This window comes from Euprymna scolopes, chromosome 16 (assembly GCF_053919585.1).
Source record: "Euprymna scolopes isolate OS-2025 chromosome 16, ASM5391958v1, whole genome shotgun sequence".
In the NCBI taxonomy this organism is placed as follows: Eukaryota; Metazoa; Mollusca; class Cephalopoda; order Sepiida; family Sepiolidae; genus Euprymna; species Euprymna scolopes.
Window position 1 is genome coordinate 13496390 of NC_136497.1, and position 22912 is coordinate 13519301.

Below are 22912 nucleotides of genomic sequence, written 5' to 3' on the forward strand. Positions count from 1 at the left end.
CATGCGCTTCGATTGCAGTTTTGAACCATTCAGTGGTCTCGGTTGCACACTGTTCAGCAGGAAGAGAAAAAATATTTCCCCATGGGGCGTCTCTAATAAGATCTCTGATAGCTTCCCAGTCAGCCTTTTTATAGTATCTCGTTGTTTTGAGCACTGGCTCTTCAGTTTTGGGTCTAGAGTTTAGGGCGATTTCAACCATTATCACCGCATGATCAGCGTTCCCAAGTGGGCTGTCGGCTTTCGTTACACAATCATCAGGAACTGTGGTCAAAAACAGATCTAATAGTGATGCGTGTTGTTCTTCCTGATCAGGGAAGCGGGTTGGAAAAGTAACAATTTGCGCTAGGGAGTGAGATACAGAGAAGCTATGAGTTGCGCTGCCTGCTGCATCTGTGTAAGTAGAGAATCCAAGCCAGTTTTTGTGATGGACATTAAAGTCGCCAAATACATGTACTTGGGCGCTAGTGTCGAAGGAGAGTGCTGTGTCTATGCTGTCAGATACTTTGTTTATTATGGTGCAGTCTTGGGTCGAGGGAGAGCGGTAGAGAAAGTAAAAGTAGCTAATGTTGTGTTGCATGATTAGTCTAAAGCACATAAAGGCTTGATCATCCGTTTCTAGGTTTGTTTCTCTAGTCAAGGGAAGGGTATTACGAATGTAAACTCCAAGTCCGTGCATATGTCTGTCAGAGTCCTTACGGCAGAGTGGGAGATATCCAGGCATGTTAAAGTAGTTAGAGGGGATGGAGGAGTGTAGGTTAGTCTCACTTAGTGCTAAGATATCCGGGGTATTTGTTAGGAGAAATGCTTCAACATCAGCTAAATTAGTTCTAAGCCCACGGATATTTGTGAATGCAAGCCTTAAGGGAGGAGGCAAGTTGGATTTGTTTGACCCTAAGCCTGGTTTAAGCTTATTTTTAGATTGTACTGTCATCATGTTTTTTTTAATGAGTTTCAGTTGGGTTAGGGGAAGCCGAACAGGAGGTTATGCAGAATGTCACACATGCATCACAAGTAGACCATCAGCTGACCCTCCATCAACTAGGACTGTGGCCTCAGGAAAGCCCACCGGGGATGAGTGCAGGGTCCCTTTCCATGCGCGCCATGGCACTGCAAACATCCCGATATTATTCAACTGTCGATGGAGCAGCCGCTCTAAGCGCTACCAAAGAGTTAGGGCGCCTGTACTACCAGTCGGAAACAGCAGCCAGTAACTGTCAATCCGGTACCCTCAACCCATCGGAGGAAGGTCAACCCAATCTAATTGCTCAGGCATATGTGGTACTCAAGCATTCTCAAGTGCCCAGCTTTAGGGGTGGGGTGTGTCGGGAGTGGGGAAACGGCGTTCATTGCCCTAGACAAGAAACAAGATCTACCACTGGGTGTTTCTGTCGAATCACTGTGATAGTATCTCTGCGCCTGACTAATAGGCAAAGAAGGAGTATGGAAGCCGGGTGATAGGCAGGACCTATCTACTCCTTAAGCATTTTAGGTTTGCAAACCGGTAATTTGATTGAGTCACCAGCTCTAGGAAGGTTGTCATCCAAGACTGAAGAGGCCTCCCTCCTCTTTGGTTTGGTTTCAGAGTTTTCCTTCTCCTAGACGGATGATCTGGAAAGATCTACTGGGTCCGTCACCACTGAGAGGGTTTGCTCCGCGCCTGGGTTCTAATCCAGGTATTTCTGCGACCCCACGTGGTTAGTTAATGTTATTGGGTTAGTTTGTAGAGGTTATATCTGCTAAAATAGTTACACTCCTCAAAGTGGATTAGGGACATTGTTATTTCATTGTTACTGGATAAAGAGGTTGAGTAGAGCTAATGCAGTGTAAGCAACTATGATTGTAAGGAGGCTTGTTAGGAGGAGATAATGTGGTTTGAGGCTTTCTCTTTTGTATATATATATATTTTATTTTTTCCTTTTATTTTTATTTATTTATTTTTTATTCATGTGAGCTTGGGTCTAGTATAATATTAGAGTGTGAGTAGGTGTTAAGAATTGAACTACGAGTTGTGCCCAAACTATATTTTAGATGATAGCAGGGCATGAGATGCGAGTGCAAATATAGTACGGGTAAAAACAGTAAGTTTTGAGTCATGTGTAATTTGGTAAATAGATATATGGGCTGGTTTTAGTAGGTAACCTGGTTAAAAAAGGCATTACTATGCTTCCATTTCCATTGTTACTGGGAGAGGGTATAGGTAAAAATTTGTGCTGTGAAAGCAGCTAAATTTGCTACAGTATTGGATTTGGGAGAGACGAGTTAATGTATGGTTAGATATAGTTTTGTAAGTTTAGGAATGGATGATTAGATATGGTTTAGTAGGTTTAGGATAAGGATAAAGTGTTAGGGTATGATTTACTTATTATTAGAAATTCTGATTTGGTGCCCAAACCGAATATTTAGTAAGACTGAAAGATAAGATATGCTCAGTATAGATACAAGAGAACATTTGATATGGAGTACAGTTATACCTGATAGATATAGGTTATTGCATATGTTGTAAATATAGTTAAATATAGATGGATGGATAAGTAGTAATGTATACGAATGCATGGAATTTTGGACACTTTGAGTAAGTTGCCTTTAGACTACAACGAAGGAGAATGACTTCGCCTTTCTCTTAATATCCGGAAGTTTTTTTTTCAATGAGTACCGGTTTAGTTTGTGTAATGATTATTGCAATACTATCTCCTAATAAAGAGATATTAATGGTTGCTGTTCATTATAGATTACTTTAAGTCAATGTATAGGACTATGGCTAGTAAGTATTTACTTAGAAGCTTGGTTATGGGTTAGGAGTTTTAATCAGGGGCATACCTAGGAAATTTTGGTTGTTAATGGGTATCGATTTTCGAGTCTGTTAGGGTCAAGGGCGGAGAGCAAGGACCTCTCTAAGTTACGTGAAATGGATTAGGTTTAGTGGCAACTTGGGAAATAGAACAGTTTGATTTGTTAGTGATCAGGAGAAAGAGAATTTAAGTAAAAAATAAAAAGGTTTGTCATGCAAGACATATTACATTACAATCTAGAGAGTATATAAAAAGTTCTAAAACCCTTGCGAAAAAAAGCCTTTGCTGAACATACAAAAACGCGCATGCCACTTTTGCCTTTTATATAATAGAAAAAATATATAATAGATAGATGATTATTGGCTCCAAAGAATACTTCTGTTAACTGCTGTGCTTATCTTATCAGGACTTTATCCAGTGGAAATTCTCCATTGTTTTTGGCAATGAATAAACACCAAGACATTTGAACCCAAAATATTTGCAATTCTTTAACATCTCAATATACATGCTTCAGAGGGAGAGACAGACAAACAGGCTCAGTTACCCACCTTTCTTGAACCTATATTATTTTATTTTTAATCATCCACTTCTTAATGGCTGTTTTGGTTTATGATATATAAACACTTTTTGGGTTATTTGATCCAGAATCCAGTAATTTTAGAAAAAAGATTTTATGCTTCAAGTATTTTATATTGTCAAATATTTATTCATGGAGTTTGGTTTGATTGTTTTGTTTTATATTGCATATCAATCCCTCTCGTGTTATTGAATTCTGTAATTTTGGAAAAAGTTTTTATACTTCAACTTCTTGATATATTCTAATATTTATTTACACTGTTTGGTTCGTTTAGTAGAGGAAATTTGTTTTGTTTTTGACTTTGCATAACATGATTGAGTTTTGCACAGGGAAAGGAAAAAAAATAACATTTGAAGTCAGGAAAAAAGTAGCTTCAACCAGCCTGATCTGGTAACACCAGAAACACTCCTTAATGACCGCTCACTTAACTAATTTCTTCAAAATCCTCTTAGCATGCTATGCAATCATATTGTTCTGGTTGAGATGTTTTCTAACACATTTCAATGCATCTCACGTTTGAAATCTGATCCTCATGACAGCTAAATCCAATTTTAGCATCTAGGCAAGAGTGTGTACTCCTAAAATCTCCATAACATAGCAATTACGGGTATGGATATCTTTTGACTTTGCCATGTGTGTCAGGTTGCCGATGTTCTCACAGTGACTTTTTCTCAAATGCATACATGAACGACAACAACATTTTTACTTAAAATATATTTTATTTAACAACTCTGGATATCCATGTTTTTTCTTAGCTAAAAGTTGCTTTTGACATTATTAAAAATGAGTTAAAATGGTAAATTGTTCTCAGTACAGAACAATAAGTGTTCTGTGCATCATGAGTAAATTGCTGGAATAGAGAAGTAGTTAAACACCTCAGCAAATATAACCTTCTTAGTGACATGCAATATGGTTTCCATTCTGTTAGATCTACAGCTATATAACAGCAGTTATATCTCATAGGATTAGAAAATCTCTTGATAGAGGCTTCCTTTCTAGGGCAATTGCTCTTAACATATCTTAGGCCTTTGATAGGATATGGCATAAAGGCTTACTTTACAAGATCTCCAGCTACGGTATAGCTGTAAATGTTTTTTCAATTATTAAATCATTTCTCTCTGATAGTTTCATAAGAGTAGTGGTTGATGGGCAGAAATCAGAAGCTCACAGTATTAATGCTGGAGTCCCTCAGGCGTCCATCCTGGGCCCAACTCTCTTCCTGATCTACATCAATGATCTCCTAAATCACATCCTAAGATCATTCATAGACATGCTGATGTCACTATGGCAACATATCAAAGACCATAAACGACCAAGTTCTTTCTTATTCTCTTTACTCTGATCTTGAGCATGTGGTACAATGGGAAAAGCGGTGGCTTGTTACTTTTAATGCATTTAAAACCAAGCTTCTATCTGTGCATCATCAATGCTTTGATCCTTGTCTGGCATCAATTGAAATAAATGGCTCTTGTCTTGAGGAGGCTTCATATTTTGACAAGCTTCTGGGCTTGACCTTTACTCCTGATCTGAAATGGAATACGTACATTAAATCCGTTGCCAAGGTTGTTGGAAAAATGGTGGGATCCTTCATTCACTTCAGTAGATATCTCACTGTTGATGCAATTCTCTATCCATATAAGAGCCAGGTACATCCAAGGATGAAGTACTGTTGCCATATCTGGGCAGGAGCTGCTAGTTCAAAATAGACTTTGTAGCCTAGTGGGTGATGCCCTTTTCTCTTCCCTGCAACTTACTTCTCACAGAAGAGACGTTGCAAGCCTGTCTCTTCTTTATCATTATTTTCATGGTAAGTGCTCGTCTGAACTCTAATCTATGGTCCACCCTCACCAAAATTTGATGAAAAACACTCATCTAGCTGAAAACACTATCCATAATTTCCCCCACTTTTTATCTGTGCCTAAACCTAAACATAGATCCCAAGCACAAAGCTTCTTTCTTAGAACTGCACACCTGTGGAACTCTCTTCCATTTGCCTGCTTTCCAGCTGACTACAATTTGGTCATATTCAAGTCCAATGTAAGCAAATTCTTGATGAACCATCCTCTTAAGTAATCTAATTTACCAAATTTCCAATATTAACAATTAATACAATATTTTCCCATTGACTACTCTACACTCATTAATCCTTATCCTTGAGTGGCCTCCGGGCCTTGATAAGTGATGACTCCTATAAAAAGAAAACAAACAGAAAAAGCTATAAAGGTCCAAAGTAGCATGGGTTGAGGCCCATGTCTTTTGGATAAGATTCTAATTCCGGATCGATCCCAGACTAATCGAAGTGCCAAATTCCATTTGATTCAGGAATTGGATAAACTTCAAATTACAATCCGATTGTTATCCAACGTAATCCGCAGTGATCTCACTCAAAGACAGAATTTTCATTGATCATGTGTGACATCACAATCAAAACAAAAGCAGCTGTCCAGACAGGATTAGCAGTGATCCGATGGACCGAAATATCTTGATGAAGTAGAAGTATTGCAGTACAAAATATGATAGATCTCCAAAAATAAAAGCAAAACCATACAAAAACTGCTAAATTACAACCAAACAGGAAAACCATGAAAACAAAAAACATTTATTGGACTTAAAGAGTTGAAGTTAGATAAAAAAATTCTGACTCCAACTCCAACTACTCTTAGAAATTCGACTCCAACTCCAGCTAAAACCTCCAACTTCGACTCTGACTCTGCAATCTTGTTTTTGCATGAGCAGTCACCTGAGATACTGGAAATTTTCTGTTTTTATGTCTATCTTTGTAGCTATGTCTAATAATAAGGGTGCTGGAGGTAAACATTTTAACTGGCCTGACATTATCCGCCTGATAGTCAGGAACCTGAACCTTGGATTAACCACTTAGGAGGCCGTCCTATCAACAGGTGCAAATTAATGGGGTTGCTGTATTGGCATTTGGTAAATGGATTATGGACCATGCAGGAGCTTCTGCTGGAGCTCTCAATGCCATATCAGTAATTGTTATGACTTTATCTTATCATGGGCTATAAAAAAATATTTCTTCGTTTTTTTTTTCACCTTTATTTTCGCTCTCTGCCCTACTCTAACCAAGTCTGTCAACCTGTTCCACAAATCCCAAAACTCCATCATGAAAAGACTCCAGAAAAAATACACAATTAAACCCAGAATTCCAACTTCCAACGTAGACCCCCCACTACCATGTCTCCTTCTCAAACATCAGGGATCTACATTCCAACCTTCCAGAGGTTGAAATCTAATTACAGGAGACCAAACGATTTTTCCATTGCTTATGACCTTTAGATTGTTCACTAGCCTACCTGTGTGCCCAATACTGACGATCAGTATGCAAGTCTCCTAGACCTTTTTCTCACAACTAGCCCTGAGCTATGTTCATCCTCCATTCTGTCTCCATTGGGATCTTCCGACTAACCACTCGGTTGTATCAGTTTATTTTTTATATTTGGATTATTGTTCTCCAATAACATCTAGCATGACTGCACCTGAAGATGATTAGAGGTTACATCGGTCGAAACGTTGTGGAAAAAACAACCAAGATGAGAATAGTTCGAACAATCCAATTAACACAAAAAATGTTTTCTTTTATTTGAAATTTGTATTGTGTTAACGAGTCAATGAGAGTAATCTCCCCTGTTTTATTGTTAGCAGTTATCTCCCCTTCTTATGGGGTGAAACATCCAAAATTCATGCAAAATAAATCATTTTCATTCGATTTATGCACATCAGGTCATACACAACTTACACAATGTTAAATACTGAAGCATGAAGAGCAAACCAAATGTATACGAGGAACTCAACACATAACGATATCCTAGTAGAATGTAGAAACTTTGTATATTTTGAAAAACATACCTTAATGCAAGAAACTGGCAAAAATTTTTTAACAATAAAAAATATTGGTTCTTCTTAGATATTGCAGTGAAATTCGAAAGTTGAAATATTTAGTTTCAAGTGTAAGTAATGGTATCCACTGAATTACCATGTCACAGTAATGAACATATCCAAAAATTACGAGAAATGATAGGTAGAAAATTAATTGTTAATGAAAAGACAATTAGCAAAAATTGAATTTTGCAAAAACAAAAAGACTAGAGAGTTCTAATTGAAACAAAAGGGAGGTAAATATTTTATGAAAACTGAAAATCTTTGGTCAATTTAGCAAAACTTAATTCAGTCTCTTCAAACTGTTTTCATTAATAAATTATTTTCAACCTTATTCATAATTTTGGGATATTTTCATTACTGCGACATGACAATCAAGTAGATACCATTGGTTTCACTTGTAAATCAATATTTCATTTTTCGAATTTCGCTACAATAATGAAGAACCAAAATATTAATACCATCTCTATTAATAATATGCTACAAATTTGTGTATGTGTTTTTCGTGCCAACGTAACTTTGATAATTACCCTTTGATTTTTTTTTTGTTTTTATTGAAATCAAAAATGCAATGAAGTAAAATAAAATGATTTTATTAAATCCTATTTTTTTTTTAACTATAATTACAAAATTAAATTCACCATAATGCATTTCGTCGTAAACAAGTTACTCATTTTAATTTTTTGCTAATGGTTGAAACAAAAATGAGTTACATTGTGAACCTTTGGAAATTTAAAGTGATTTAGAAGCATTTAAACTGTCAAATAGAAAGCAAATCCTCATGTATTCTAATACTGAAAGTTTTGGAAGACACTTGTATCCAATAATTTTGTAGATGTTAAAACAAAAATTGTCTTAACAAAAGTAGTTATAATTTTATGAATTATTTGGTTCAGTTAATAATAAAATCCTATCTAAAAAAATAATAACTTGATAAACAAAATGTACAGTTAAAAAAAGAAAACAAGTAAAACAAAAATTGAAAGTTAAAAAAAATCTTTGATAATGCTGGATAGATATAATTAATAGATTATAATAATGTTAAAAATATTTTTTTTTAAATTAAAATGATTTTTGTTTTTTTTAACAACAATAGTAGACAAGCAATAAAACCTTACAAACAACCTAAAAATAATTGTTATTTAATGTTTCTGGGTATTTAGAAACAGTGTTGTAGCCATCTAATTTACATATTTGTCTGTACACACCACAAAAAATGATGTTATAATCAGCCATGATTTATGATTGAAATTCACTTATCTTTTAGTTATCTATGTATTTCTCTCATCTCCCCCTCTTCATATCTGTTGATGCAACCAACTTCTAATATTTGTTAATGTCTTTGTGAGCATCTGCTGACTCTCTGTTTCCATTTAGATAGTGTGTTGTGTTTATATACACCCTAAACGCATATGCAAATTATATAGCAAAATAGTTGATTTACTAAGTAATAAGTCTTCTTACTTCTATTGTATCCATTTTTTTTTCCATTTTTTGTATAATAAGTCATCTTACTTTATAGAATTTTTTTTTATTGTATCCATAAATTTTTTTTATTGTATCCATAGATTTTTTTTTATTGTATCCATAAAGATACTATAAAAAGTAAGATGACTTATTTTTTTTAGTTAAGCAAAAATCATTTATTAATTTTTTTTTTTGTTTCATTTTACTTCATTTGATATTCTCAGAAATCAAGGAGCTCCCTTCTTGGGGCTCACACTTGATCTCTATTTGAAGCACATATTCAAACGCTCCATTATAGTTCTCCTTTACATCTCAAATACTGAGTAAAGAAGTTGAGAACATTATTTCCTACAACTAGCATTACAAGCGTATGCTGTATTTTCGTGGACATCAACAATATTACATACCTAATGTGCTTTAACAAGTCATACATTTTTTATTTGTTGGTCAATTTTTAAAAGAATTACATTGATGAAAAGAGAATAAAATAAGCATTCCAATGATGTTAATTTATTTTTCTTTTATGCGTTCAATGTTTTTATGCTCCAAGTTAAAAATGAAAATTTGGTAAAAAAATGACGACACAAAGGGAAACACTTTTTTCAATGTTTTCATTTTATACGTTACGTTTGGAGACACATGTGCAGGGTTAAATTTGATTGGATATGGCTGAAATTATACAGGCTATATAAACAAAGAAGTCCATCTCTACTGGTGTTTGATTTTTATTTTTACGACGATAGGAAGCAAAGTTACGACCGAGCAAAGTTGACAAAGAATATTTCAAAATTTATGAGATAAATCTGCATATATCATTCATTTTCATATAAATAATAGTTTCAGAATTATTTTCATGTATAATATGTAAATATTTGATAATTATTAATTGCGCGGAATTTTATTTCAAATGTTATCTTTTATAAAAATCAAATTCGCTTACGGAAAAACGGTCGCTAAGCGCGTCATGCGCTGAGCTGATTAAAGCATTCTCTTAAAAACAGAAAACCGTTTCTGCTTTCGTCTTACTAGACTAGTCATTTTTTATTCTGAGTTCGTCAATTTAAAGAAATTATTTTCAAGTTTTTCAAATTTGATTTCCAAACAATACTATTTTGTTGTTTTTAACGCTTTCAGTACACATGCACTAAAAGCGTTAAAAAACAACAAAATGTACTAAGTACATATTTTAACTACTTATTTGTACTTAAGGTAGAATTGTGTTTTTTAGTGGTCAAAAAAAACAAACAAATACATAACAAATAAAAGGTACTTGTGCACTTATGCTACCATGCTGAAATAATAACGTTATTATTTAGAAACCCATTCTTAACATGGGGAAGGAAGGGTGTTTTTTGTTAACTATTCTGTACTTTTACTTAATTAAATAAAAAAAGATATCGTGAAACTTGAATTTATTTTTAATTCATTGTCAAGACTATTTTTTCGAATCTGTAAAACAAACCCGTTTTTTTTTTTTAACTGAGGATATCTAAATAATAATAATAATAATAATAATACGAATAATTAGGCGGTTCGATAAAGAATTTCATTGTGATGCATTTTGTAAATTTTTACCTTGTTTCCACCTTTAACATTTTTCTTTAAAATGACTACCTCTATAGGTTTTCGAGTATATTGAAAATGAATATCGTATTAAAATTTTCCGCAAATAAGTAGCTTTCCGGATATTAAGCAATGTCATTTCTTACGTTGTTGCTGGTGGCCATCTTGGTATGCGCGTTTGTGCATAGTTTCTCGGGATTGCACTTGCGCGTATCAAGATGGCCACCAGCGATAACATAAGAAATGACATTGCTTAATATCCTTATTTATTTGCAGAAATTTAAATGCGATATTCGTTTTCAGCATACCTTAAAACCTATAGAAGTAATTTTAAATGTTAAGGTAGAAACAAGGTAAAAAAATTACCGTTTTATTTCTTTGTTTACATAATTGAATTTTCAGTAAAACAACAGAATAGAAATGACAAAAAATACCATCAACTGGTGAATATATAGTTGTTACTTATCAGGATTCCTGGTATCCTGGTAGTGTGAAAGTTACATCAAGGATTCATGTAAAGTACGATTTAGGGTTGCATCGCAGAAAATAGGGGTATATTTTGGGCCAGATAGAGAGGATTAACAAAATTGACAATTGGACTGGTCTCAAAATGCATAAGTTCTGGTCGACTATGGGAATTTCCATCTTTTACAGAAATCCAAAATCTATATGAAAATTTTTCTTTGATTTATTTCTGAGATTAATTCATATCTGCTCTATTTTTTCTCTTTGAAGGGAGTAGTAAATACCGGCTATGAATGCTCTTTAGGCATTCAATGGCTACACCCAAGATTAAACTCTCCTTTGGTGAGGAGGCAGGAAAATGCCTATTCACAATAAAGCTATATTTAAATACTACTATAATACTTAGTTTTGTTCATGAATAGACACCTACTGTATGATACCATGCGCCAGTTTAAAAAAATTGAAATTTGTACATCTGAATTTATAATTCATGGCTTATGGTAAAGAGATGCATTAGATTTGACTGCATAATCAGAAAGAGCACACAATTTTACATAAGACTGCCAAATTTCATGAGAAAAATAAATAAATGGTGGCGAAATTACCGAATTTCTTGAAATGTTGACGTCCGTAATTTAGCCCACTTTTTTTACAGAAAAATGTCCACAGAAAAGCATAAATTTTGGCACTTAAAGTTCTCATAACTTTTAAACCACTGATGGTATTTGATTAATTCAAACGGTTTTAAGCATCTTTTACATCACTCTTTTATGCAAGTTGATAAAATAACAATTATCTAAAAAGAAAAAATCAACTTGTAATGCTACTACTACTCAATTGACCATTTTAAAATATAGTATATTTTTCTTTTTGGTTTCTTGGTCTTACTGGATTCCCAGGACAAGAATTCATCTAGTCTGGTGGAGTATCCATCTTCATTTTGTTACATAAGGTAACATCATTCGGAGAAGGTGCACCATTCTTCGTAAAAGTATCATCATGCCAGGTTGTCCTTATGTTGGAGACGCCCCTCCATGGTATTAATGAACTATCTCATGACGTCACTTCCGGTAAGGAGTACCGGAGCCTGGCAGTCAAAGATTGGCATGCGACCAAGGCAGTCAGGTACAAACACCTAACCGTTGAGGAATGGTATTGCTCAACTCGCTTTGCTTAAAATATATGTGAATACATGTGTTTTCCTAAAAGTCCTGTATTCCTTCGTTCTTATTACCATTTAACCCCATAACACCTTAGAAACTCCTTACACACTTGAGGAGAGCGTCTAGTGGGCATTCAAGTTCTCTCCAATTTCACAGTTTATGATATTTCAAATGAAAAGTGGAACAAGTTATGGTAGTAGTTGTGACTTATCAGTTCACACATATATCTAGTGTTTTTGTTTTTTTGTTTTTTAACTTTTTATTTATTATAATTTTTCTGATAATTTTACCATCATCGTAAAAATTGGATGAATTGTATGATTTGGATTATTGATCTCATTTTGGATAGAAGTCTGAAGTAATGAGTAATCATATTTCTAGAAGATTGTCATATAAAACTGATTATTACTTAGCACCTTTATTTGTTGCACCACAAGTCTACATGGTACCATACAATAGATGTTAAGAATATAATTAAGAATTGCTTAAGATTTCTATTGAGTCATGGGTGATGGAACAAAAACAATCTACTCTCATGGATTAAATAAATTTATAAGAGCCACCAGATTCTATTAGATCAGCCAGTTTCTTGGAATATTCGGCTCTATCCATTATCACTCTATCCATTAACACTCTATCCATTAACACTCTATCCATTAGCACTCTATCAACACTCTATCTATTAGCACTCTATGCATTTACACTCTATCCATTATCACTCTATCAACAATTAACACTCTATCCATTAACACTCTATCAACACTCTATCCATTAGCACTCTATCAACACTCTATCCATTAGCACTCTATCAACAATTAACACTATTCATTAACACTCTATCCATTAGCACTCTATTAACACTCTATCCATTAGCACTCTATCCATTAACACTCTATCCATTAACACTCTATTCATTAACACTCTATCCATTAACACTCTGTCATTGACTTTGTTTGCTTACAAAGTTATTATATCATCATCACTCCGTAGGTATTTGATAGCCAATAAGTTAAGAGGTTAAGTTTTGCAGGTTTGGAATTCTCAAGTTTTTTGTTTTTGTACTCACATTCACCCCTAACAAGGAATATCATCACTTGGATGTAATGGACTACTATTTGGGACCATGTCTATGAAAGAGTAGAAAGCTTTCTACATTTAGGGATCTGAACAGTGAAGGGGTGTGATTTTGTTGCTAAGCCGGTTTGACAGAGATACATAGGTTGAGAGGGCACAAGTACAACAAGTTCACCAATTCAATTAAAATACTTGTAAAACAGACACAGAGATGCAACATTGCAGTGATGGGACAGGGGTTGGAGCTTAGTTGACAAAGTGGGACCTATTAGATTGGAAACTCTTTTTTTTAACTCTATCAAAGAGGAAGAGACTAATGGTAAATGCATCAGTTGAGATGTGGCAACAATACTCCTTGCATGGACAAATGGTGGCTTTGTAGAGGTGCAGGATACTCTCAGGTGTGAATAGTCTTCTAGCACGATAGCGGAAACTCACCTTCTCTGCAACAGCCTTTGCAATATCCTCAATATATTTGTTCCAGTTCATGACTCACTTTCCACCTTAGCTTCTCCTTGTGCCTTGGGTTTATTCAAGGCTGCCTCCTATATTGGAGCTATCATATCTAAGTATGGAATCTGCTTGATGGTTCTAGCAAAGTTGAGAGCTTTGTTTAACACTTATTTCTCTGAGGAAATCAACTGATACTTTTGCTGACAATGGCTCTTATTGCTGAATGGTGGACATGGTATCTTATGTCCGTAGGGTTTAGATTTTTTTTCAAATTCAGTAAATCTTCCGTGTTCACCAAAATGCACCTGAAGAAGGTCAAAGGTTACATCAATGGAAACGTCGCGAATAACATCTGAGATGTGAACAGTATCAATGAGTATCAGAAAAATTGCAAAACCTAATTGAGTGAATTCTTTGATTTCAGGGATATTTATGAAGCACAAATAAATCCATTGAAGTCAGTGGCTCCGAGGACAGTTGTGACAGAGGCGCAAGTGATACGAGAAACGCTGTGGTAAGCACAAATTGTTTTGATGCTTCTTTGAAATACTGCAATTAAAAAGTTTTAAACACATTCTAATCTTGACATATATTACATACCTAATGTTTGACAAGCATTACAAATAACTGAGTTGCTTTCTATTCTTTTCACAACTGAGCAGGATGTTACATGAAAAAGGCTTGTCCTCTTTTTCATGTAAGTAAAAATAAAGAGAATTAGTAAATGAAAATAAAATCAGAGAAAACGGGAATCGAACCCTGTAGATAAGTTTTAAAGAAAAATAGGTTTTAAATGGAATGTCCAGTAAATTGTTGATTCTGATAGAATATTTAATAAATACAAATTTGGCTGGAAACTATGCACATTGTTAAGTAGAATGAATAATAAAATATGGGTTATATGAATTAGATAAGTAGGTTAAATTCCTTTGTAAAATAACAAAGGGAAATGGGAAATTTCCTGGTCATCAGAATGTTTCAAAAACGTGCAAATCGTGCATGTTGATGACACGTGAATTATAGTCACGTTGGCCAAACATACATGTGATTTCTCAATATAGGAAAGAGTTCGAAGTTAGAGTTAAAGAGAGTCAGAGAGTTGGAGAGTCAGACGAGAGTCTGACCAGGGACGCAGAGAAGTTCAGGCCGAACCTTGGCACCGTCTGGAAGCAAGAGGGTTTTAGAAGAGGATGTAAAGAAGAAACTTTGAATTCCTGGATGCAAAGCCATTGACCGGTCATATGGAAGAAATAAATGATCATCATGTTTTTCATAACTGCCGTCTTCTGTGTTCATCATTACAACGAGAAAAGGTATTGTCCATTTATGTATAAGAACCATTTGATAAAATCATCATCTAAAAAATATGTGTTAGAAAGAATATGTGTCAAACTATTTATGTTATATAAACACTCCCGTTTCATACAGAACTGTCAAAAGCATAAATGCCAATCTCTTGGTCTATCTATCTAGATATCAACTCGCCTCCCAAAGTGTATTTATATGTACTCTCTTTCTCTCTTTATATATACTTGTTAATATCTCTTACAATATGAACATCTCAACAATATGAACACTCACAATGAATATATATAATAACTAGCATCTCTTCCAACAAAGTGATTAAGACTCTAATCTCTCACTAAGACTCTTTCTCTTCTTATAACATGAACAACAAAAGAACATTCATCTTTATAATTATAACACCACTATGTGTTATGCCTCTATATCTGAAGAGTATGTGAGTATGTGAGTATGCCTCTGTATCTGAAGACGTTACATTACAACTGCTGATCATTACTTTGGTCTTGGTAACATTCATTCATTCACTTCCTATAAACTTTCTCCAAATATCCAACTTGACGACGATCCTGGATATGACAAACTATATCCAATGGTGAGGCCTCAGCTTGCAGGCTTTGGGAAGTGTGGAGCCACCCTTTAATTGCCATTGCTCCCAGGTCCACTCTGACCAGGACTGGTAGTACCTGTGGGGTTAAATAGAAACTGACTTAAAAAAAAAGCAAATATATCCTATTAAAAAATTGTTCTTCAAAATTACTGGATTCGGCATTAAATAACCTGAAAAGGGTTGATATGCCATAAAGCAAAAACAACCAACCAACTTAACGAATAGACCTTCCATTGTTTCACAAGCAAACAAATAAATCATCAATGTAAAACATCTTTTCTGGATAACCTTGACCCATAAAAACTCTTTGAACCCTGCATTAGTCACTTGTGTGTTCCAAACATGGTTAGTCCCATGGGGTGTTTATGCACCCCAATACAAAAGTGTTTATAGTGTTATTATTTTGTAAAAAATATAGTTATCCTGCTGATTCAGGATATATATCTACAATTCCTGTTGAACAGTTTGAATCACTTGTATCTTGTTGATATTAATATAAAATAATACAATAAATGATAAAACTAAAGAAAAATTAAGATATTACATTAGCTAAGCTCACAGTAACAAGACTGAAAGAGTAATAAATTGTAAATAAAATAATAATCCCATCTAATCTTATGATGAAGAAAATACTACAACATTAATTCCATATTAAATATTAGTAGCCTAATGCTACAAAATATGCGCTTATATCTACAAATTTTCATTCCTATTGGGAAAAAAAAAAATATCAATCATAAAATCATATCTATCAGCTGAAGTGACTGGACACTACAGAAGGATAAAGATACATCTACCTCCAAGGAAAATTGAGATACAACTATGCCATACCACATGTGCTATACCCTCACTGAGTCAGGAGACTACTGGGAGGGAGAAAAAGAAATAAGTTACCAACTAGGAATTATGAGCAATTAAACAAAATTGGGGTGAAAAACACCCCATGAGACTAACACAGAGTTTAATCACAATTGAAAAGCAACTGACTCAGTATGTGTCCCTGGTATACTCTCACATTAACATTAAAGCTGTCATGAAATGTGTTATTAATTCCAATATGGCTCCAGTCATTTCTGTACATTGGTTGAACATTTTTTAACTAATCACTCATAATTTATGCAAAGAATACCAAATGATGGTTCATTTGGGAGAAAACATGGAAAACTGGAAGAAAGATTTTTTAAATGCAACATTTTTGTTTTGTATTTTTGTTTTGTATGTCAAAAACAAAAATATGAAACAAAAATTAGATAAATGTAGCAAATCTTTGTTTGGCTTTGTAAAAAAAATTATTAAGCGAAAAAATTTGGAAAATCCAAATCAGTAAAATTGGTTTATAAAACAAACTTGTAGACAAAGTTTCTATCAATCATTTCCTTTTATCGTGGCAAAAAAAAAAATAAATAAATATAGAAAAATCTTCTGGCAGAGTTGCTAAATTGATGTGAAAACTAATCAATTGACAGAAACACCTAAAATATCATATTTGGTTTAATCTTTTTTTGCTTTTTTAGAAATTACATATTTTTTTAAAACTATTTTTTTATCCCATATGGTTTAATCTTTTTTGCTTTTTTAGAAATTACATATTTTTTTAAAACTATTTTTTTATCCCATATGGTTTAATCTTTTTTGCTTTTTTAGAAATTACATATTTTTTTAAAACTCTTTTTCATCCCATATGGTTTAATCATGTGTGCTTTTTTAGAAATTACATATTTTTTTAAACTCTTTTTTTATCCCATATGGTTTAATCTTTTTTGCTTTTTTAGAAATTACATATTTTTTTAAAACTCTTTTTTATCCCATATAGTTTAATCTTTTTTGCTTTTTTAGAAATTACATATTTTTTTTAACTCTTTTTTTATCCCATATGGTTTAATCTTTTTTGCTTTTTTAGAAATTACATATTTTTTTAAACTATTTTTTTATCCCATATGGTTTAATCTTTTTTGCTTTTTTAGAAATTACATATTTTTTAAAACTATTTTTTTATCCCATATGGTTTAATCTTTTTTGCTTTTTTAGAAATTACATATTTTTTTTAACTATTTTTTATCCCATATGGTTTAATCTTTTTTGCTTTTTTAGAAATTACATATTTTTTAAAACTATTTTTTTATCCCATATGGTTTAATCTTTTTTGCTTTTTTAGAAATTACATATTTTTTTAAAACTCTTTTTTTATCCCATATGGTTTAATCTTTTTTGCTTTTTTAGAAATTACATATTTTTTTAAACTCCTTTTCAACCCATATGGTTTAATCTTTTTTGCTTTTTTAGAAATTACATATTTTTTTAAACTATTTTTTTTATCCCATATGGTTTAATCTTTTTTGCTTTTTTAGAAATTACATATTTTTTTTAAACTATTTTTTTTATCCCATATGGTTTAATCTTTTTGACTTTTTTAGAAATTACATATTTTTTTAAAACTCTTTTTTTATCCCATATGGTTTAATCTTTTTTGCTTTTTTAGAAATTACATATTTTTTTAAAACTCTTTTTTTATCCCATATGGTTTAATCTTTTTTGCTTTTTTAGAAATTACATATTTTTTTAAACTCCTTTTCAACCCATATGGTTTAATCTTTTTTGCTTTTTTAGAAATTACATATTTTTTAAAACTCTTTTTCATCCCATATGGTTTAATCTTTTTTGCTTTTTTAGAAATTACATATATTTTAAAACTCTTTTTCATCCCATATGGTTTAATCTTTTTTGCTATTTTAGAAATTACATATTTTTTAAAACTCTTTTTCATCCCATATTGTTTAATCTTTTTTGCTATTTTAGAAATTACATATTTTTTAAAACTCTTTTTCATCCCATATGGTTTAATCTTTTTTGCTATTTTAGAAATTACATATTTTTTAAAACTCTTTTTCATCCCATATGGGTTAATCTTTTTTGCTTTTTTAGAAATTACATATTTTTTAAAACTCTTTTTCATCCCATATGGTTTAATCATGTTTGCTTTTTTAGAAATTACATATTTTTTAAAACTCTTTTTCATCCCATATGGGTTAATCTTTTTTGCTATTTTAGAAATTACATATTTTTTAAAACTCTTTTTCATCCCATATGGTTTAAGCATTTTTGCTTTTTTAGAAATTACATATTTTTTAAAACTCTTTTTCATCCCATATGGTTTAATCTTTTTTGCTTTTTTAGAAATTACATATTTTTTAAAACTCTTTTTCATCCCATATGGTTTAATCTTTTATGCTTTTTTAGAAATTACATATTTTTTAAAACTCTTTTTCATCCCATATGGGTTAATAATGTTTGCTTTTTTAGAAATTACATATTTTTTAAAACTCTTTTTCATCCCATATGGTTTAATCTTTTTTGCTTTTTTAGAAATTACATATTTTTTAAAACTCTTTTTCATCCCATATGGTTTAATCATTTTTGCTTTTTTAGAAATTACATATTTTTTAAAACTCTTTTTCATCCCATATGGTTTAATCTTTTTTGCTTTTTTAGAAATTACATATATTTTAAAACTCTTTTTCATCCCATATGGTTTAATCTTTTTTGCTTTTTTAGAAATTACATATTTTTTAAAACTCTTTTTCATCCCATATGGTTTAATCTTTTTTGCTTTTTTAGAAATTACATATTTTTAAAAACTCTTTTTCATCCCATATGGTTTAATCATTTTTGCTTTTTTAGAAATTACATATTTTTTTAAACTCTTTTTCATCCCATGTGGTTTAATCCTTTTTGCTTTTTTAGAAATTACATCTTTTTAAAAACTCTTTTTCATCCCATATGGTTTAATCTTTTTTGCTATTTTAGAAATTACATATTTTTTTAAACTCTTTTTCATCCCATATGGTTTAATCTTTTTTGCTTTTTTAGAAATTACATATTTTTTAAAACTCTTTTTCATCCCATATGGTTTAATCTTTTAGCTTTTTTAGAAATTACATATATTTTAAAACTCTTTTTCATCCCATATGGTTTAATCTTTTTTGCTTTTTTAGAAATTACATATTTTTTAAAACTCTTTTTTTATCCCATATGGTTTAATCTTTTAGCTTTTTTAGAAATTACATATATTTTAAAACTCTTTTTCATCCCATATGGTTTAATCTTTTTTGCTTTTATAAAAATTACATATATTTTAAAACTCTTTTTCATCCCATATGGTTTAATCTTTTTTGCTTTTTTAGAAATTACATATTTTTTAAAACTCTTTTTCATCCCATATGGTTTAATCTTTTTGACTTTTTTAGAAATTACATATTTTTTAAAACTCTTTTTCATCCCATATGGTTTAATCATTTTTGCTTTTTTAGAAATTACATATTTTTTTAAACTCTTTTTCATCCCATATGGTTTAATCTTTTTTGCTTTTTTAGAAATTACATATTTTTTTAAACTCTTTTTCATCCCATATGGTTTAATCTTTTTTGCTTTTTTAGAAATTACATATTTTTTAAAACTCTTTTTCATCCCATATGGTTTAATCATTTTTGCTTTTTTAGAAATTACATATTTTTTTAAACTCTTTTTCATCCCATATGGTTTAATCTTTTTTGCTTTTTTAGAAATTACATATTTTTTTAAACTCTTTTTCATCCCATATGGTTTAATCTTTTTTGCTTTTTTAGAAATTACATATTTTTTAAAACTCTTTTTCATCCCATATGGTTTAATCATTTTTGCTTTTTTAAAAATTACATATTTTTTAAAACTCTTTTTCATCCCATATGGTTTAATCATTTTTGCTTTTTTAGAAATTACATATTTTTTAAAACTCTTTTTCATCCCATATGGTTTAATCATGTTTGCTTTTTTAGAAATTACATATTTTTTAAAACTCTTTTTCATCCCATATGGTTTAATCATTTTTGCTTTTTTAGAAATTACATATTTTTTAAAACTCTTTTTCATCCCATATGGTTTAATCTTTTTTGCTTTTTTAGAAATTACATATTTTTTTTAACTCTTTTTCATCCCATATGGTTTAATCTTTTTTGCTTTTTTAGAAATTACATATTTTTTAAAACTCTTTTTCATCCCATATGGTTTAATCATTTTTGCTTTTTTAAAAATTACATATTTTTTAAAACTCTTTTTCATCCCATATGGTTTAATCATTTTTGCTTTTTTAAAAATTACATATTTTTTAAAACTCTTTTTCATCCCATATGGTTTAATCATTTTTGCTTTTTTAGAAATTACATATTTTTTAAAACTCTTTTTCATCCCATATGGTTTAATCATTTTTGCTTTTTTAGAAATTACATATTTTTTTTAACTCTTTTTCATCCCATATGGTTTAATCTTTTTTGCTTTTTTAGAAATTACATATTTTTTAAAACTCTTTTTCATCCCATATGGTTTAATCTTTTTTGCTTTTTTAAAAATTACATATTTTTTAAAACTCTTTTTCATCCCATATGGTTTAATCATTTTTGCTTTTTTAGAAATTACATATTTTTTAAAACTCTTTTTCATCCCATATGGTTTAATCATTTTTGCTTTTTTAGAAATTACATATTTTTTAAAACTCTTTTTCATCCCATATGGTTTAATCATTTTTGCTTTTTTAGAAATTACATATTTTTTAAAACTCTTTTTCATCCCATATGGTTTAATCATTTTTGCTTTTTTAGAAATTACATATTTTTTAAAACTCTTTTTCATCCCATATGGTTTAATCATTTTTGCTTTTTTAAAAATTACATATTTTTTAAAACTCTTTTTCATCCCATATGGTTTAATCATTTTTGCTTTTTTAGAAATTACATATTTTTTAAAACTCTTTTTCATCCCATATGGTTTAATCATTTTTGCTTTTTTAGAAATTACATATTTTTTTTAACTCTTTTTTTATCCCATATGGTTTAATCTTTTTTGCTTTTTTAGAAATTACATATTTTTTTAAACTATTTTTTTATCCCATATGGTTTAATCTTTTTTGCTTTTTTAGAAATTACATATTTTTTAAAACTATTTTTTTTATCCCATATGGTTTAATCTTTTTTGCTTTTTTAGAAATTACATATTTTTTTTAACTATTTTTTATCCCATATGGTTTAATCTTTTTTGCTTTTTTAGAAATTACATATTTTTTAAAACTATTTTTTTATCCCATATGGTTTAATCTTTTTTGCTTTTTTAGAAATTACATATTTTTTTAAACTATTTTTTTTATCCCATATGGTTTAATCTTTTTTGCTTTTTTAGAAATTACATATTTTTTTTAAACTATTTTTTTTATCCCATATGGTTTAATCTTTTTGACTTTTTTAGAAATTACATATTTTTTTAAAACTCTTTTTTTATCCCATATGGTTTAATCTTTTTTGCTTTTTTTAGAAATTACATATTTTTTTAAAACTCTTTTTTTATCCCATATGGTTTAATCTTTTTTGCTTTTTTAGAAATTACATATTTTTTTAAACTCCTTTTCAACCCATATGGTTTAATCTTTTTTGCTTTTTTAGAAATTACATATTTTTTAAAACTCTTTTTCATCCCATATGGTTTAATCTTTTTTGCTTTTTTAGAAATTACATATATTTTAAAACTCTTTTTCATCCCATATTGTTTAATCTTTTTTGCTATTTTAGAAATTACATATTTTTTAAAACTCTTTTTCATCCCATATGGGTTAATCTTTTTTGCTATTTTAGAAATTACATATTTTTTAAAACTCTTTTTCATCCCATATGGGTTAATCTTTTTTGCTTTTTTAGAAATTACATATTTTTTAAAACTCTTTTTCATCCCATATGGTTTAATCATGTTTGCTTTTTTAGAAATTACATATTTTTTAAAACTCTTTTTCATCCCATATGGGTTAATCTTTTTTGCTATTTTAGAAATTACATATTTTTTAAAACTCTTTTTCATCCCATATGGTTTAAGCATTTTTGCTTTTTTAGAAATTACATATTTTTTAAAACTCTTTTTCATCCCATATGGTTTAATCTTTTTTGCTTTTTTAGAAATTACATATTTTTTAAAACTCTTTTTCATCCCATATGGTTTAATCTTTTATGCTTTTTTAGAAATTACATATTTTTTAAAACTCTTTTTCATCCCATATGGTTTAATAATGTTTGCTTTTTTAGAAATTACATATTTTTTAAAACTCTTTTTCATCCCATATGGTTTAATCTTTTTTGCTTTTTTAGAAATTACATATATTTTAAAACTCTTTTTCATCCCATATGGTTTAATCATGTTTGCTTTTTTAGAAATTACATATTTTTTAAAACTCTTTTTCATCCCATATGGTTTAATCTTTTTTGCTTTTTTAGAAATTACATATTTTTTAAAACTCTTTTTCATCCCATATGGTTTAATCTTTTTGACTTTTTTAGAAATTACATATTTTTTAAAACTCTTTTTCATCCCATATGGTTTAATCATTTTTGCTTTTTTAGAAATTACATATTTTTTTAAACTCTTTTTCATCCCATATGGTTTAATCTTTTTTGCTTTTTTAGAAATTACATATTTTTTTAAACTCTTTTTCATCCCATATGGTTTAATCTTTTTTGCTTTTTTAGAAATTACATATTTTTTT

At 30.4% G+C, this 22912-nt stretch overlaps 1 protein-coding gene across 1 annotated transcript in view; it reads left to right on the forward strand.

The window, feature by feature from the left end:
- The window catches only part of LOC145295839 (gamma-tubulin complex component 5-like), a 293760-nt gene that overhangs the window by 29929 nt on the left and 240919 nt on the right, over window positions 1-22912 (forward strand). The window contains exon 7 of the mRNA XM_080141551.1: window positions 13873-13962. Within this exon, the coding sequence (XP_079997677.1) occupies window positions 13873-13962 (90 nt within the window). The remainder of the gene's footprint in view (window positions 1-13872; window positions 13963-22912) is intronic.